The sequence below is a fragment of the Leptinotarsa decemlineata genome, unplaced genomic scaffold (genome assembly GCF_025532065.1).
Source record: "Leptinotarsa decemlineata unplaced genomic scaffold, Ldec_3_MD MMD2_tig00027589_RagTag, whole genome shotgun sequence".
NCBI lineage: Eukaryota > Metazoa > Arthropoda > Insecta > Coleoptera > Chrysomelidae > Leptinotarsa > Leptinotarsa decemlineata.
Window position 1 is genome coordinate 255,360 of NW_027412722.1, and position 20,083 is coordinate 275,442.

Sequence of the window (20,083 nt, forward strand, 5' to 3'; positions counted from 1 at the left end):
TGGAGCAAAAGTCATTTTTTTAGAAAAAAACCAGGGTTTTTAAAATTTAGTACCTTTTATCAGCTCTATATTCTGAATATCGAAGTTCTTTTTTTACCTAAAGTAGATGTATGTTGATGACTTCAACTTAACTATCATTTGCTATTTCATATAAATACATAACTTACTATTTGACGGATATAGCAGTATGTTATGTTTTGGTATCACACTCGTTTGTTAATATTTAAAAGAGTTCATATTTTCTACATTTTGTCGAATCCCCCTCCTGACATTTTGACATAAAATATCATTGAATATCTAGGGTTAGAAACGAATAAGTAAATTATTTTTACTGGATTTGGGCTTAAATGAAGTAAGCAATGTGCTATCTAGTTCTTGAAAATTTGTTAATTTAATCGTATGTTATGCGGATTACCATCAGTAATATCATATTTTTTTATAATGTTCGAAATTCCTATAAGTATAAAACTATGGAACTTCATCAAAAACCTGGTGAATTCCATTAGTTCGGACTTCCATTGTCTAATATTGTATAAAATGATTTAAAATCTCTGAAAAAATCAATAATAAAGAAAAAAAAAATAATAGCAAAAAAACCCTGAAATGAAATAACAGTGAAATAAAATACAAGTAAAAATAAAACAATTGAACTAAAAATAAAAAATTAGGAGATTCCAATCCAAGTTACTTCACGACCTTTCGATTGTTAGTATCCACAATCATCTTCGGGTGATGACTGGACTAATTCCTCTGAGAGATGACTATTTAAGGGTCGTTTCAGGTTTTTTTCCTTAACATAATTGTTATTTTCAGCTATTTTTTTTGATTTTTCTTTTTTATTGGTTCTTTCAGGGATTTCGAATTATTTTATATAATATTAGACAATGAAAGTCCGAACTAATGAAATTCATTATGAAACATTGTCAATCATCTTCAAACAAAGACTTGATGATCGACAATATAACTTGTTCGTATTCCTATACTTTCATCCCACTCGTACTCAAATCCCTAGGTGTGAATATCTATTTCGACTAATTTCCCATTTTCAGAATTACACATTCATATGTTACAAAGATGTCTTTTCCAAGTTCAAAATAATATCATTTTCTTCAACGATATTTCTCCATTCTTTATACTCCATCAAGGATCTTTCAAGTCGTTAGGTTTTTCAATCCAATTCAATTCAAAATGTACTATTGTCAAAGAAAACAAATTCTTATTGACAAAGCATAAATAAATGAAATGAATCAGTCAATTCACATCAGTGAATAATAACATTTTATTTAAGAAAAAACAACGATAAAAATAAAAACAACAATAAAAATTAATTGGCGCTCCAGGGCGACTTCATTGATTCCAGTGGCGCATTTGCTTTTTTAGCTGCAGGAAAACCCGGAAAAACCTGCAGCACCACATCATCTGAAGATCTTGATCTTGAATTAATTGAGGTAAAAATGGAACAATACAGGGCCTAACACTTACATGTAGGTAGGATATAAGATTCTACAAAGCAGTTAAGAATTCATTTACATGTATAAATAAAGTAAATCAGTCCATTTAACCTCAAAGGTTCTGGTAGTCAAAATCTGTCTTCAAGAAATTCTTTCAAGCTATAATATGCTTTCGCGAGTAGATGATTGAATATCTTCCGACTCTCAAATATTATAGAATTTTTATTTAATGTTGAAGTTTTCTTATTTGAATTAGACATACTGTTTCTAGAATGAAGATGCAGAAGATTGTTAGTATTTGTTTAATCTCTAGGCGCTGTCAAATAAAAATTCTTTGAAATGTAAGCCACAATGAAATATTGAACTGTTTGCTGCAGCAAACCATACCAAAATGAAACCAGTTCACGCTAAAATTTTTTAAAGAATACTAACCTAGAGAAACTAGAAATGAGACCTTTCTTACCTTAGCTCCACATGCCAGGAGAATTCTTATTTCGTCTAGAGGAACCATCCTTATAATCGAATCGGCCAATTCCCTCTGCAGAGGGTTGGTAATGCATTCCGTTGGCATCTGAAAATAAAGAAAACCATAGGTATTTTGAAAATTATTATCGATTTTAAGAGAATTTACGTGAAGAACACTATCTCGAGAGAAAGCTACATATATTTTTCCGTAGCTCTAACAAACATACAAATTAATTTGGAGTTCTACAAGAATGAGAACTAATGAAACCTAGTTATCTATAGAAACCTTCATTTTGAACACCTGCGTTTAGCCCCTGTCATTAACTGTTTGAAAGCTTGGTTCTCAACTGGTGCCGATAGTTGCTTCATATGGAATTTTAATTAAAAATGTCTGACTTTCCTGGATTTGATAAATTCTGAACATTGTTTCTCAATCATCAGAATGAAGATAAACACGTCTGTCGATAGTCAACAAACCAATTGAATAAATTCCACATTCCCCAAATTCTGATGAATATTAGTTGTTATTTCCAATAACTAAAATCTTATTAATAATATTTCAAGTCATTAATTTGTTCTTTGTCTACCCCATAGACATGTTATTTACAATTACATTCATTTTAAATAAAACAATCTCGTTTTACAAATAATTCATGAAGTTATTATTGAAAACGAAAAACAGCATTCAACATTCATTTCATAAAAATGTACTCACACAATATTTTGTCAAATAATATATGTTGTTGTATAAAACTAAATCGAACAACATCATCGCTTCAGTTCAGAGAAACAGTGCTAAAATTGCAGTGTATTCAGCCTATGAGAATAAATGTATCAACACTTGCTTTTTGTCTATATTTAGATGAATATGACGTTTTTTGTACACAACAACAATGCTGATCCCTATCAAGTGGCATGGCGCAGTATAAACCGTGACTTTGATTTTTGGTCACATGTCTAAGGAATCTGTATCGGGAAGTAACGTGAGCAAATCAGGTGATTGCAGTAGTTTTTATTCTTTGGAAAAAATGTTTTGGGAATGAGTCAATGTCTGTGGAGTTTCATAGTTTTTTAAAACCAATAAATTACTCCAGATCAATGGAGAATCGTCGTAAGTATAATAATGGGGAACTAGGAAAAGTTACTGCCTGAACTCATGAAAAAAACTCGAAGTAGTTTCCAAGACACTTGTTTAATACCACTACACCCAGGGCGATCGCTATGGCCACCTGCTTTTTCAACTTGGGAAAAAGTTGGGAAATTCTGGCCCGTAAAGATAGAAAAAATAATAGTAAAAAAATTAATAAAAATTTAAAAAATGAAAATGAGAGAAAAGAAAGGGAGAGGTAATAAGGAAAGGGAAAGAACCAGGAGAAGGTTGGGATTTCCCAACATGCATATCTTGGATATTCCATACTTTGAAATTCTGAGTTGTTTGAAAACTTCAAAAAAGTTTAATTTCTCCCAAGTAAGAGAACAGTCCACAAATTTTGATGTGACAGTTTTACAAAATTCCCAACTTTTCGCTGTTTTTTCGACTTGGAAACAATATTATTTAGGTGTCGTTTTCTTTCACTTGTATTGAATATCCCTATACATGGTGGAAAATTTGGGAAAATTTGAATTCCCTCCCCCCTGGTTTTTCTTTTCGCTACGGCCCTGACTTCACACTTTATAGTAAAGGAATCACGTACTGATATTCTGAAGCATCGCGATAAAGCATAGAAGTCAAGAATTTTGTCGAGTTGGTAAATTTTATTGTTGCACAAGATTACTAGTATGAAGTATTACTTTTCATAATGAACACAAAACATCATTACACGCTATGATTAGTTTGAAAAATTGGAATGTATGTATGAGACCTTTGTAAAGTAAGGAATAAGTAAATTCGTTAAAATTTGAAAAATCTTCCTAGAAGCTTGCCCATGTTGACACTTAAAACAAAAAAAATGTTCAACAGTTTTGAAAAAAAATGTGAACGCCTTTTTATCAATTACACCCAGTACTGTTCATGAGCTGGTTGCGAGAATTTCATAGCTTCTATCATATATCACCCATATTTGGAATAACGCAATCGAGAAACATGGAGAGTCGAAAGCTGTTGCGCTTGATATTGCTAAGGCCTTTGACCGTGTGGCATGAGGGTTTGCTAGCCAAACTTCGATGATATGGCTTGTTGGATCATTTTTGTGCATGGCTGTCCAGCTTCCTGAAACAACGTTTCCTGCAAGTGGCTGTCGATGGATATCTCTTGAATACTTTCACCATTAACGCTGGTGTTCCCCAGGGATCCATATTGTCTCCAACCCTCTTTTTATTGTATATCAACGACTTATTGGAAAAAACCAAGAATCCAATATATTGCTTTGCTGACAACAGCACATTCATCTCGTCATTACATTTAGAGCACATGTGCGGAAGCACATCTTCATCGGCAGCAGGAGGTTGAATATCTCAATGAAGATCTAAAAGTAATTTCGAATTGCCACAAAAACCCAGGCATCGGTTTTTTCCAAAAAGATAAATGTCTCCGAACCGGATATAATAATGTCAGGTCTTACAATTCCGCTTTTTGCTTCGATAAGTTTGTTGGGAGTTAAAATAGACACCAATATGTCTTGGCTCAGTCATGTCGCTGGAATTGCAAAGGCTGCTTCTCAAAAGTTTTGAACACTGTTCCAAACCAGAAAACTGTACACACCTCAGCAACTTTTGTTGCTTTATAAAGCTCAGATCAGACCTTCTTTGGAGTATTGTTCTCATGTTTGGAGCTCCGCCCCCAAAAATACCCTGAAGCTGCTGGATTCCAACCAGAAAAGAGCCAACCGCCTGATTGGAGACGAGAACATCACTTGCAACCTTGATAGTCTGGAACATCGAAGAAAGGTTGGAGATTTATCTCTCTTCTATAGATACTTTCACTAGTGACTTGGCACATTTGATTCCACCAAGAGCGGAACATATCAGAAATATGCGACGAACTGTGACTGCTCATCGTTATGAGGTTCAACTCAGTACACCTCGAACTTCATTGTTGTTAATTTGGAGAACGGCGTTTATGTGGAATATACTTCTTGAGTTTTTTCCAAATGGATTTTTCTCCAGCGATTCAAATCCAATATGAATCACAACTTTTGCACATGCATCGCTTTAAGAGCGCCTCAAGGATTTTCCTGTAGTGCTTATTTTTGTACTTAAAAAAACATACAAACCAAAAAACTCAACTATGCGAAATCTTCCATTCTCTATTCTCTAATCTCTTTGATTCTTTGGGGAAAAAAATTCCCTGTTTGGCCAATATAGAGTTTTGAGCAAGAACTACAAGTCAACTCATATACTCCTGATCTAACAGTGAAAATTTTCCGACGTATCAAAGATACCAGATATTTTTCAGTTTATTATATTTTTCAACATAAACTCCTTGTAACTACATACTTCTCCCAGCGATGCAAACATCTCTGTAACCCGTCCAAATAGTACACGGCGGTTTTCTTTACAAAATAATTATTCTCGAAGATGATTTCCTCTCCATTTGACGAAAATCTCCGTTCTCCAAGCGCAATTTTTAGATGCGGGATCAAAAAGAGGTCGCTTGGGTCTAGAAATGGTGAGAAAGGTGGATGGTCAAGCAGTTCAAGCCGTACTTCATGAATTTTCGTCATGGCAACCGCTGGTGTGTGAGACGGTGCGTTGTCTTGGTGAAACAGGATTTTCTTTATCTACAAATGTGGCCGTGTTTTTGCTAGTTCTGTTTTCAGCTAAGAGAAGTAGGTAATGATGCGTACTATACTCCTGTAATGGTTTCTCCTTTTTGAGGATATTCGATTAAACTAACTCCATGACTTTTCCAAAAAACAGTCGCCATCACTTTTCCAGCCGAAAAAAACAGTTTTTGCTTTTTTGGAGCCGCTTCTCCTATTACAGTCCACTGTTTGGACCGTATTTTTGTTTCGAGTGTATAATGGTGTGCCAAATTTCATCTATAGTAATTCATCTGCACCAAAACTCGGATTTATTGCGCCTAAACTGCGCCAACAGAACGTTGGAAATGTTCACTCGAACACGTTTTTGGTCCAACGTGAGCAAACGCGGAACGCGGACAGCTTTCTCATGCCTAAAACACGTTCTTGTTGATATGTTCGTAACCTCTGCTCTCTCTCTTTCACTTCAATTCGGCGGTCGTCTAGCACCATTTGGTGAACTTTGGCGATGTTTTAGTCGATAGTTGAAGTTTTTGGACCTCCCGAACGTTAAACGTATCCCAAGTTTTACGGCCACGTTTAAACTCAGCTTTCCAAAATTTAACTGTACTAAATGATGTTGCAGAGTTCCCATACACAGAATTCAACTCATGTTTGATTTGCGTAGCCATATTGCTTTTCAAAAACAAATATTTAATGACTGCTCGAATTTTGTCCATTTTCATAAAAACACTCACATTAATTTTAGCCAAAATGGCTGAAACTTTGGTGAGTAACTGTCAACAGATGAACAACGAAATTCACTAGCTTTTATTTACGAGTGCTGCCATCTTCATGTTGAGATCGAAAACTTTCCGGACACCCTGCATCTTAAACTGAAGTTCTATTTTTCTTCAATAAATTTGCTCAATAAATGTCTTGTAACACACAGCATCGTTTCTTGAAGTTGGGTAGACCTGATCCATGGCCTGTTTTCGTAGTTTTTTGGAATGAATTCATTCGATAGTATTTACCTGGTAACCGTTGTTGACAGCAATTTGTTTGATAAATCTCAGCTCGCTCTGAAAATTACTTTCCGACAGTAGAATATTCATTAGTATGTGAGCATACTATTGAGAGGATGGTTTGCGGAAAACTGCAAAACCATGTTTATCATTGATTTTCATAATAGTCAAATCTAGATAATTTATTGAATAATTCATCCCCATTTCAGTGGTGAATTTTATTTGACGCGTGAATGGACTTGAAATATTCAACAAACTTGCCTACTTGCCTATTTGTACCAGTAAAACAGTCTAAGATATCATCTACGTATCTGTACCTGTCCAAAAAAAAGTTAGTTTACTAATTGTTATGGATTTCATTCTCTATGTTTTCCATGGAAATTTCAGCTAGCAAAGGACACGGCTGGTTTTCCATTATTAGTTATTCGCTGTATGAATATAACTTTTCATCGAATTGGAAATAATTTTGGGATAGACAAATAGTTGATCTGAAATTTCTTGTTTTATAAGAGGGATCACTTGGTTTTTGTCCAAAAGACGCTCAACCAGCTCACTTGGAAATACATTTTGGACAGCAAACGATATTAATTTAGCATTATCAGGAAGAGTTACGTTTTAATTATTAGATAGTTACTAACTGATATGTTTTATTGATATACTAAATCGCTCTTGAAATTAGTATAGGTTTGAATTAATTTCATGAAAATTTATGAAATTTTTACGGTTGAAGCCGTTACAAACGACACCACAGGTCTAATCGTGAATTTGGTTTTGTGTAATTTGATAAGAGAACAGTTTGGGTGGTTGTGGACTAATGATCACTGCCCTGCATTCATCACTTCCATTTATAACCAGCTCTATTTCCTATACCTCTTTTTGGTACAGATTTATAGGATCATTCCTCAGAATCTCGTAGCTTCCTGAATTAAGAAAATCTGGTGTTCTGCCTACGTAGGTAGTCTTTTTATATGACGCAATAACCGTGCTCTCGTAAAAATCACTTCATTATCATTTGCTTTTTGTTTAATTGGACTTGACTACTTTTCGAAACGAAGCATTTCGTGAAGAACAGCTGGGTATGTTAGAAGTCATCAACAAAAATAACATTTTTCGCTAATATTACAGCCGTTTGGCTTAAACATCTCAAAACAATGTATTGTGTTTTTATCTCAAAACGATTCATCATCACACACCCGAAAAAACAACTGTTTACTACATTCGAATATGTTAAAGTGTGCTGACTTTCTTTCAAATAATTTCGGCGTAGTTGATAGAAAATTCGTTAATAAAAATAAACAAATCATCTTAAAAATAACTCGGCCGGCTCGAATCTGTCGGTGATAGGGATTAATACGTTATATTTTAGGAAACGTTCAGCTGTTTATATTTTGACGCGAAAGAGCATAACAAAAACAATGCGCGTTGCAAAAAAATGGAATGGAACAAACAGTATGAAACTATTTTCCTTACTAACTATAATAAACTTATTTCAGTTTGAGTACGTTATTTACGACATGAAAACGCACTCAAATCAAAACCAACGCAATTCCGGAAACAAACAGTTCAAAATACTCAAACTCTAATAGAGATCAAAACGTATAATAATAATAATAATAATGATACCGCAGTCGCGTGATGGGTATAGAGGCTCCTGACACAAGGTGCAGGGCCTGCCGCGAGGCGCCCGAGACCCCAATGCACTTGCTATCAGCATGTCCAGCATATGCGGTCACGGCCTATATCCATCGACATAACGCAGCCCTTAGAGTGCCATATTATCATCTACAGCACTCTTACAGTATTGACGAGACACCGGTGTTACCCGACGCTCCGGGGGATATTGAATCCGTTGTGGGGAACGAGAAGTGCCGAATTAATTGGAACTATTCGTTCCAACCCTCAGGCTTATACAAGCTAATAAGCCTGATGTAGTCCTTCTCGAGAACCAGAGCAAAACTATATTTGTCGAGGAGTTTTCAGCTCCTGGCGAGACGAATATCGTCCGGAAATAGGAGGAAAAACGGATAAAATATAAAGATTTTCTTTTCTAACTCCGCAGACTCTATTCAGATCACTCTGTCAAGATGGTTGTTCTGATTACACAACATAACAAAGTTTCTGTTTCGGGGTTGAAATTAGATGATTTTAATGTATTTCCACGTGTTAAAACCGAAAGTGGCCATAAAAATTATATATTAGCTCTTGTTTTCAAGATTATCGTGTGAAGTTGATTTTTAAATTAATTTAAGTGCTGATCTGAAATGCCTCGAAAGTGTGTGAATTCTGTCGATAGCTTTTGCTATATATGTGGTGAAATAACATTTAAGCCTCAGAAACGTAAAATGACACCTATCGTTAAGACAGCCTATGAACATTATTTTGGTTTGAAAGTTGGGGACCAAAATAAATCATGGGCTCCTCATATATGTTGTAATTCTTGTTCCGTCATATTGCGAGAGTGGCTGAAAAATAAAAACCGGGCAATGGCTTTTGCAGTACCTATGGTTTGGCGTGAGCCTACCAATCATACAGACGACTGTTATTTCTGCTTAACTCCTCCCATTAAGCAAGGTTTATCTATGAAGAAAAGAGGAACGGTTAAATACCCTAATCTCCCATCTGCTCTTCGCCCTGTACCACACTCAGACAATTTGCCAGTCCCTTCTCCACCCCAAAACTATGAAATTTTAGAGGAAGGTGATGAAGACTGTTTAGAAGGAGCAACCCATCCTTCTACATCCTATGACCCTGATTTTGAGGTAAGCGATAGGTCTAGTGATCCGCACAGAATTAGTCAAGCAGAGTTGAGTGACCTTACAAGAGATCTTCGCTTGTCTAAGGAAAAGGCTGAGCTGTTAAGGTCAAGACTACAACAGTGGAATCTTCTAAAACATGATGTGAAAATATCTCAGTACAGACAGTGTCAAAAAGATTTGCTTCCTTTTTTTGAGAAAAAAGAAAACCTCATAGTTTGTTCTGATGTTAATGGTTTGATGGACTGCTTGAATTTGGATCACACTCCATCTGAATGGAGACTGTTTATAGACTCTTCAAAACTAAGCTTAAAAGCTGTACTTCTGCATAATGGAAATCAGCTACCCTCTATTCCTATAGGTCATGCAGTTCACATGAAGGAAACGTATATAAATATGAAAACACTTCTCCAATCAATCAAATATGAACAACACAAGTGGCATATCTGTGGTGACCTGAAAGTCATTGCTTTACTCCTAGGAATGCAATTAGGGTTCACCAAGTACTGTTGTTTTTTGTGTCTGTGGGACAGTCGGGATAGAAAATCTCACTATGAAAAAATGAACTGGCCTACATGAGACCTAAACCCTAATGAGAAAAATGTAGTTTACGAGCCTCTTGTAGATCCTAAGGATGTTCTCCTTCCCCCATTACATATTAAGTTGGGACTAATGAAAAACTTTGTGAAGGCCATGGACCAGGAAGGACAAGCTTTTAAGTACTTGAGAGCAAAGTTTCCCAGGTTGAGTGATGCTAAAGTCAAGGAAGGCATCTTTATTGGGCCTCAAATCCGTAAAATCGTAAATGATCCTGCTTTTGACATGATTTTAACAGGAAATGAAAAAAGAGCCTGGGAAGCCTTTAAGGGGGTTGTACATGGGTTTTTAGGTAACAAAAGAGATGATAACTTCACAGCATTGGTTAAAGAGCTTCTTCAAGCTTACCACCAACTTGGATGCAACATGTCCTTAAAAATTCATTTTCTTCACTCTCATCTTAATTTCTTCCCACAAAACTGTGGAGCTGTGAGTGACGAACATGGAAAAAGATTCCATCAAGACATTGCCTTAATGGAACAGAGATATCAGGGCCGTTGGAATGAAGCAATGCTTGCAGACTACTGCTGGTCTGTGTGTAGGGATGCTCCAGAAGTGTTTTATAAAAGACAAGCTAAACGACAGCGATCTTACAATGAATCGGATGGACTTAATTGAAATTTGGTGGTACAAACTTCTTTTATTTGTCAAAACACTAAGAATAATGTTTTTTTTATTAATTTTGTACTTAAAATATTCTAAAAGAAACATAACAATATTGTTTTATGTACTTTCACTTTTCACGTATAGTATAACTACTCTTTAAGATTAAGTACTGTGTATCTCAAAAACCAGAGCTAATAAAAATTTTTCATTGTTATTTTCGTTTTTATCACCCCAAAATTAGTAGAAATTGACTAATTTAGTGTAGGAAACATTCAAAAAATATTTTTTGTTGTGTTGTGTTATTGGAGTTCTTGGTGGAATGATGTCCTCTCTACTCTCGACTCTTAAAATCATACCGGCTTGCCGCAATAAGGCAGAGATCTTAGCCGAACGGATGCAAAAGGCTGTCATTCTTGGCTCAGGGCACAAGATTCTCGGATCCAATGATCACTTACCCCACGGCGTGGGGAGCAGTCGTTGGTTGATAATGCTGTCGCGCCCTCCCGAATGTATCGGGGCTTCAGGTGATAGGGCCTGACCAGCGCACAATCCGTTAAAAAAATAATAATAGTCGTCAATATTACTTCCACATTCAAAAGAATACAATAAATATTAGATATTAATGTTTATACAGGATGTAAAAGAAGTACGTTAAAATATTCAAGAGACGTATTCCCAAGACAATTTTAAGAAAAAAAGTCTCTATAACTTTTGCAAAGAATAAGTTATTTGCACGAAATTTGGTGCCTGGGGTTTTTTTGACGTGGAAATCATAATTCCGTATTAATTTTCATGAAACATCTATCGCTGCGTACGTTATATTTATTTATTTCATATTGCCCTAACCTTTTTGACAGTAAACTTTTCATACTTTTCATGAAAAAACCTAATTTCCACATCTTTTCCAAGTAAAATAGGTAGCCTTCCGCAACATCGCTTGAGGTGATCGTTTTCGAGATATTTACAATTTTCTACATCGATACATATTACTTAGCTCCTAGGGCGCCAAGTGATTAATCTTCCTCTTGAAGATGGTCACTTGGTGATCGAAACACGTGTCGAGGTGTTGAAATAATGGTTTGGTGTTGGAGTAAAACTCCAGTAATATTCATTACTACACCAAAAGTTCTAAATAGTGCATCACAAACGAACAAAAAAATTCAATTTCAACACCCTGTATCTCCGAAAGGAAGCATTTCCGGACACAAGTTATTATAGACTTTTTTCCTTAAAATTGTCTCGGAAATACGTCACTTGAATATTTTAACGTACTTATGTTTCACCCTGTGTATGGAAGTTTATTTTCTGTTGTTTAAACACGACAGAAAATATTCTTTCGCTTAACCCTAATAACCCTAAACAAACCTAGGTAGTACCTAATACAAAGAAAAAATATATTGTAAACACTTGAAAAAAACATTCTTATAAAATTTTAGATTGTAAAATTGTCTGAATTTGTTAACATTTTGTGTTCTTATAGTACCTATTCAAAACTGGATTGCATAGAGAATATATTTGTTAGCCAAATGACCGTCTAAAGTCTAAAATATTCCGTTCTAAAGGGAGGTACAGTTTTGTTATTATTTTATTATAAAGAATAACAGCATGATGTTTTCTTCTATTATCCATATTTAATACTGTAAATTAATCTCAGACATGAGTTGAAGTATCCGTATCTTGTTCTTATAAAGTGTTGTTAAATTAGGACAGTAGAGAGAGTCGGCATAATTTAAGGCTGATAAAACTAGCGTTTCACATAATGATTTTTCAACTTGAATGGGCAGCAAATGCCGATTATTAAATGTCATTATCAGATTACAGTAAACCCGTTATAATTGTCTAATTATGTGTTTTTCAAATCTCAAGTCAGTGTCCATAATTGATCCTAGGTTTCTTGCTTTCTTTACCATTTTCAGCTGCTTATTATTTGCCGTAATATTGAGAGTCCTCTACTTTTTGACACTGATATCTCCTTCCAAACAACATAAATTTTGACTTATCAGGATTAATAAGAAGGCGAAAGCCTCAAGATCATTATTAATAAGAAGAAATGCATGCATCCACCATATGTGAAAGGAAACTATGGTAAAGTTGGGTATTATCAGGAAATAAATGAATATTGCAGGCTTTTTCCCAATCAACAGCTGGGAGGAGAATATATAAAACAGAAGAGGCCCCAGTATATATCCTTGCGGAATACCTGACTTCACTGTTGAATATTCAGAGCTTTTATCTTCGAGAACAACTTTCTGCTGTCTATTTCTTGTGATGATTGCCTATTAACACTCGTGAATTTTCTGAAAAACTTATATCATAACATGTTTAGTAACAAATTGTAATGAATTGTGTCGAAAGCACGATTAAAATCTAGTAGAACTAGCAGTGTGCACTAACCTTGAACAGCAGCTCTCAGGATATCGTTGTAAATCATGCCCTAGAAAAAATAACGTTCGCCGCCACTTGCAGCCATAAACCAATTGTGATGTAGCTAAGGGCGCGCGAATATGTTCGCTGCCGTTCTAGATGTAGCGAGAATAATGCTACCGATATCGACGGAATTCCGGCAAATTTTCTACCACTTTCCTTTACGATATATAAACGCTAGCCGCGAGCATATCGACACAGTCAAGTGGAAGTTACAGTGCGGTACACGAAGCGATCTAGTGAGGCGATAGACGTTCGAATAATAGTTGAAGTTTTAGTTGAATGTTTGTTGTATTCGAAGTGAAATAAAGTTAAGTTTGATTATTCAGTATAGTCAATTATTGGTCAACCCATGAGAAAAAACGTAACAATATCATCGGTGACGTGGAGAAGTGATGCCGTTCAGATATTACCCCTACGGAAACCTGCTTGAATTGATTGTAAATGAGATTTGATCTGTGTTTCCATAGACTTCTTTAGAAGTATCGACAAAGTTGGCAACATACTTGTTGCTCTCAGATCTTCAAACTCATTTGTTTTTTTTTCTGCTTGGGTAAAACTTTAACGAGGGCATTTTTTCACATTGCCGGCTACTTATTGTCAGTTAAACAGAAATTCACTATGTGAGTATTGTACGGTGAATGACGACGCTCGCCCTGGACTAGGCGCTTTGGCTGTCCTTGTTCATCTTTCACTGCCTGAAACTGTGCATGCTGTTTTTGGTGAGTGCATTGGTTTGGTGGGGGTTGAGCAAATCGGTCATCGGATGCCTGCTTCCACGTAACCTCGCTGGATACGGGAATGACAGAATCACTTGTGGTTATTCCCTAACTGAATGGCATCTCAACGATGGCTTGAATTTAAGGTGTGTGTATCCGTGCCGAGAGAATGAATGACATTGAGCCTATCAGCTGTCTCTACGGAACCTTCGAGGTACAGGGCGCTCTTTTTTCGTAGCATTGCCTTGTCTCGGTAAAGCGGAGCTCTGCCGTGATTGACCTTCTTTCCCTAGCTACTCGTGGTACTTTTATGGACAGAGTAAACTTAAAAATTATTTCTGACGCTGAGTGTACAGAGGAGATGGATGTCGAGCTTACGACTCCAACTGACCTCCCTGTAAATTTAGATCAGGAGCGAGAGCTTCTCAACTCATCAACTCCTGATCCAATAACTAAACTTAAAAAAAAAGGTTTGGTGGTGCAGCCAGGAAACGACTGAGTCCTCTCCTCAAGAGCGGCGTACCTTATGAAACCGCCGTGCACCAAATTCTTGAGCGGCGTACGCAGAATCTGTCCCAGGTGGGTTAACAAACCCCCATGAACAGGTTAGCAAACGTTTTCGCTCAAGTGATGATTCACCAAAACCAGAGGCGTGATTGCAAGATTGAATCTAAGGCATCGTCAGGTGAAGCTGACGAGCAAAAACCCTCATATGGGAACGTTGTCGCGGGTATCAAGGTGAGAATCTTGCACCTTGACTATCCGACTACCACATTAACGATAAAACAGCAGAACATATACTTTGTGCCTGCCTTGCTGGGGACCCAATCAGGTTTAGAGTTCGGCAGAACCGTACTACTACCATCTGACCTGAAAGACCACTCACGATACAAACTAATCGGCTTCGTTAAGAAGCTGGGTTTATTTGTTCGAGTGTGACTAGATGTTAGTCACAATGAACCCTTGCGGGTTGCGGTGAAGGGTCGAATAAACCTACTCACTTTGGACCTAACCTAACCTAACCCTAATCTACGGTACTATATAAAGACAGACAATGAGTCCATCTCATCCCTTGGCATAAGTTTTGATCTCAAAAATTGTTTCGTAAACAAAATAGTTATTAACGTCTTCAATTCGAAATTTACGTATGTATTTCTCCTCCTTTCAGTCTTCAGACACGTTTTAACGTCTTGAAAATGTGAACAAGTGCATAAAAACGCCTGACAGTTCTTAACAGACATTTATTTTTCCTGCCATAGACACCAAGTAAAGCCTAGGCGTGCAAAAATGTACCTAATATTTTTGTTACTTACCGGATTATGAATTACGGAAATATTCCGTAATTTGAATTTTGAAAGAATAAAAACTACAAAATAACTTACGACAGGACCGTAATTAGAAATTGTTATCACTGAGAATGTTGGCTATTTTAAATGGAACTCTGTAGAATCATTAAGTCTGAGATTTTATACTACTTAATTGTTATGATTTTATAAGAAGAAAATGAAAAGGAAGAATATTTTACATAAAGAAAGCTATATACCCACTGTTCGATTTGTTTGACGACATAATTGTAGTATCTCATGGAACTTATGTACCGATATAAAATTATGTGATCACATCTTGGTATAACACGAAGAAAACCCACCTTTATTTGATGGTATCATTGTTAAAAATTGAAGGATTTTTCACTTAAATTGAAGTGTATACATTATGTTAAATTTGATATTATGAATGAAATATTTGTGGAAAACCACAACACTTTTTCCGGTTATTCAGAAACATCAGTAATACCTAATGAGTTTCAATTATGCAACACCCTTTAATTGTCAGAATATTCAGTTAGTCCATGATGCAATGCTTTTTGAATAATTGTGAAAGCCTATGATTTGTCAAGGTATATTTTTACTTGATTATAAAGTTGAATTTTTCAGTCTTGAAAATATTATATTCATCAGTCTACAATTTTTGATAACAAATTTTCAAAAATTTCAGTTTCATTTGAACTAAAGAATCTTCTTTATTCGCAAGACGTAGGCACAAAACAAAGGATTTATTTTGGACGAGTCTAATGTTCCTTTTGAAAAATGTAATGTATTGAATGAAATAATAAAATGGATAATACTGAAATTATTTTAAGGGCAATACTTACCTTTCGTGCTTCAAATTGTGTTTCACCACTGCTACTAAACAGCAAAAAATTTTAACATATGAACCTTTACTGAAAATCAGCAACTGCACCTAATCGTATTTGCGTCAAACTAGTAAGAAGGTACAATAATAACACCCAGTCTATTTATATTTGGAAAATATCTCGCGGTAAATCGGTATCCACTTGTTCAAGTCTGAGTAGGGACTTCCTGAAATATAACTGATTCTTCGAGAGAAGTTCCTATTCAGTATATGAAGAGAGAGCTGTTGATTTAAAAAAGTATTTTTGGACTAATAATTTTTTTGTTCGGGCATTCTTCGAAGTATTTCTGTATTTCCTCCCAATCACACAAAAGCTTTGAACCATCTCCAAGTTGGATGTCGGCCAAATTTGAAGTTTCTTTCTCTGTAAGGTTCAAAAGTGTGTACAGTTGCCATGCATAAATAAAATGTTACAGATTTACACCAAGGTCATTTTATGGTTTGGATTATTGAAAATTTTTATAAAATCTAGCGATAGGTTCTCTCAATGAGAATTGAATAACAGCACTTTCCAAAGTAATCTATAAAATCGTTGAAAAAAATATTCCAAGAGGCAACTACAACTCACGATTTGATCGTGAGTTGTAGTTTGTTGAAGTTGAAGTTTGTTCACAAACTTCATTTGAAAAATATATCACGATTTGATCTTCACAAACTTCATTTGAAAAATATATCACGGCATGTTTCGTTCAAATAGTGATTTGAAAACTACAAGTTGCTTCTTACGCTAATATTTATATACCACAGGTAACTATTCTGAAGTAGGTGTTCCTCAGGGTTCGGTCCTAGGACCTACCTTATTTATACTATATATCAACGATATTGTGAAGATATGTGATAGCTCAATTATTGTTTACGCTGATGATACATCAGTTATTGTATCAGATAGGGCTGAATATTGTAGTGTTACAGGAATGTAAAAAAATTTCCTTTGATATGGGTCAGTGGTTTAGAGCCAACTCGCTTCATCTAAATACAAATAAAACAAAATGTATACGCTTTCACAATAGACAAAAAGAAGCTAGTGTAGTTGATTTTGGAGACCTACAGTCAGTTGATAAGACCGTCCGATTTCTTGGATTATATATGTATAGACGAACATATTTCCTGGGGAGAACACTGTAAAATCTTAATCAATAAATTGAATTCTGTTTCCTATCAATTACGTAATTTGAGATCAGTTCTGTCTAATGATCAGTTGCTAATGCTCTACTATGCCCAAGTAGACTCCAGACTTCGATATGCCATCTCCCTCAGAGGAAGGTCTTCGAGAGCTAATAATGTATTTGTTGCACAAAAGTAATGTTTAGTCTATCCTCTCGACAAAACATGTAAAATCATGACGCTACTATCACTCTTTATCTTTGAAGTTTGTGTGTATATATTTAGTAACTATAACAGTTTTTCAACCAGATCTAGCCTTCATAAACATGACACAAGAATAAAAAATCAGTTGAAAATACCCTTTTCTAGGGTCCAATTATCTAAAAACTCTCCAAACTCACTAGGTCCGTTATTATTTAATAAATTTCCAGACTATGTAAGAGAGAGTCGAACCTTAACATGTTTTAAAAAAAGACTTAAACATTTTTTAATTGAAAGATGCTATTATAAGGTCGATCAGGCACTATAATAAGTATTTGTGAATCCTTTATGATTTTTCTGTTATTTGTGTATTTGGGTGAATATATGTATATATGTGTTACACAATTAATCTATACTGTAGATAAAACGAATATAATACCTGCAAATTTACTGTTTTGTTATATACAATTTAACTGAATGTTATCATGTTTTGTTAATTTTAGATAAACGACTACTCTATACAATACTTGTATTGTCCTTCTGGAGAATAAAGAATTATTATTATTATTATTATTATAACTACAATTGGGACTACCTCCATCAAATTACCTAAACGCTATCAATAGGAAAAACGTCCTGAATCGCTTTTGCGTAGACTAGTAAGATAATCAAAATTAAAATTATAGAGCTTTAACGTATTTTGGACAAACAACAGAAAAAGTGGCTTTTCATTTTTGAGAAAACGAGATATTAAAATTGCATATAAAACAAGTAATACGTTGGGAAAGTTAGTTAAAATAATTAGGACAAAACATCCAAATTCGAGAAGTCAAGAGTATATAGATTAAAGTGTGGAACGTGTCCTAAGGTATATATTGGTCAAACTGGCAGAACATTTAGGAATCGAATCGAGGAACATCATATGGCCTGTGTTAATAAGAAAACAAATTCAACATCTATTAGAAAAAAATCATATCTTCAACGAAGAGTTCAAAATTTTACACATAGAAAATAAAGATTTGAAACTGAATTATTTGGAAGTAATGAAAATTAATCAAGTTAAAAATCCAAACATTTCAATGAATGATGACTGGATTTGAATAGATCACCATTATTGAACTTGCTTTCTTAAAAAACCGAGAAGGTATTATTTATTATTGTTGTAGATCATGCCCGAAAGAAAGTAACGCTGGCCGCCACTGGTAACCATAAACCAAACGTGAGAGCGTGGGAATGCCCAATGTTATCTGCTGCTCGAGAAGCAACAAAAAACATGCTACCGATGTCGATGGAACTTCGGCGAAAATTCTACGATGTTCCATTGCGATATTTAAACGCTGACTGAAAGCGTATTCGGACAGTCAAGTATACATTGAAGTGGAAGATACAGTGCGATACGCGAGGTGATCAAGTAAGGCAATAGACAGTCAAGTGGACGTTACAGTGCGGTACGCGAAGTGATTTAGTAAGGCGATAGACATTAAAATAGGTAAATTTTTAGTTGAAGTATTTGTTGTATTTGAAGTGAAATAAAGTTAAGTTTGATTATTCAGTGTAGTCAATTATTGGTGAATCCACGGGGAAAAACGTAACATTATTGATGTAGAAGTGAGGTACTTAATATATTTCAGGCAATCATAATTGAAGAGGTACGTCAGGTATATGAGAATTGTAGACGTAAGTTAGTGAAGATCAAATCGTGAGTTGTATTTTATGAAATTACTATGGATCTTCATCAAATAACGGCCGAATCAATCAGAATAATAAAGATCGATTTTCATTAGTTACGTAGGTAGTTTTCATTGGGTGTATAACTCTTCACCTGTCATTCTGTAATCTTTATGAGGAGTCAAATCCGTCTTTGAATGGAAAAGTACCCCTTGCGATAATCCGATAACTAGACTTTTTATACCGAATACGAAAAAAAAGAATTAAACTGAGTTGATGAAAAACAGAGCTATTCGAACAGGCGTTGTAGAAGCTGCCATTGCAACAATTGTAACTTGTTTATAACTTTTGCTGCTCTAGTATAGTTCACAAAATGATGAATAGAGAATTACAAAAGTTATGAACAACTTAAGATGTAAAAGAAATTTGCAAATATCTCAAAAACTATGAAGAATTAACAAGAAAAAAAGATTTTAAAGAGGAGGAAATTTTCAAAAAAAAGACCCACCTCAAGAAACTATCTCTATTATTTATCACTTTAATTTAACACCGAAAATAGGCCCCCGCGGGAGAAATTGGGGATGCGGATGCGGCATAAAAAGTAGTCACAAAAAAATCATTTTTTGTTACTATTGAATATCAATTTGAAAATTTATAAAAATTAGGGTGTATTCTAGATACTATCAAAAATTGATTCCTGTTAGAAAAAAACTTGAAGTGAATTATTGAAAAACTAGTTAAATAGGAAATTTTTCTTTAATAATTCCTTTGAGCTGAATCCATCAAATGAAAATATATAGGTACGTGGACTATTCAAAAAATAAGGTGAATATTCAAATTTCGCAGCCCATCAACAATCGATGAAAATCTTGGGGAAGTGAAGAAAATTGTTATGGAGAATCATCGAATCACTATTAGAGAAGCTGCTGAGGATGTCGGCATATCGGTTGGCTCGTGCAATGCAATTTTTTTGGATGTTTGGCTATGAAGCGTATGGCAGCGAAGTTCGTTTCAAAATTGCTGAAATTTGATTAAAAAAACCGTCGCATGAGCATCGCTCAGGAATTATTGAATGACGTTAACGACGATTCAAATTTGCTCAGAAGGGTCATAACTGGCGACGAATCATGGGGATTATCCGTTCGATTACCGTGTCGTATTATCTTAAAGTTATGCGCCACTTTCAAGAAGCAATAC

At 35.1% G+C, this 20,083-nt stretch overlaps 1 protein-coding gene across 2 annotated transcripts in view; it reads right to left on the bottom strand.

The window, feature by feature from the left end:
- Positions 1-16,112, bottom strand: part of LOC111501921 (uncharacterized) — a 42,680-nt gene extending 26,568 nt beyond the window's left edge. The window contains exons 1-2 of one of the 2 annotated variants that reach the window (XM_023155853.2): positions 15,873-16,112; positions 1,915-2,022 (exon numbers count right to left, since the gene is read on the bottom strand). In XM_023155853.2, the coding sequence (XP_023011621.1) occupies positions 1,915-2,022 (108 nt within the window). In that variant the 5' untranslated portion in view covers positions 15,873-16,112. Of the gene's footprint in view, positions 1-1,914; positions 2,023-2,631; positions 2,750-15,872 lie in introns of those variants that run through there. The other variant, XM_023155852.2, reaches the window with a different exon arrangement.
- Positions 16,113-20,083: the final 3,971 nt, after the last annotated feature.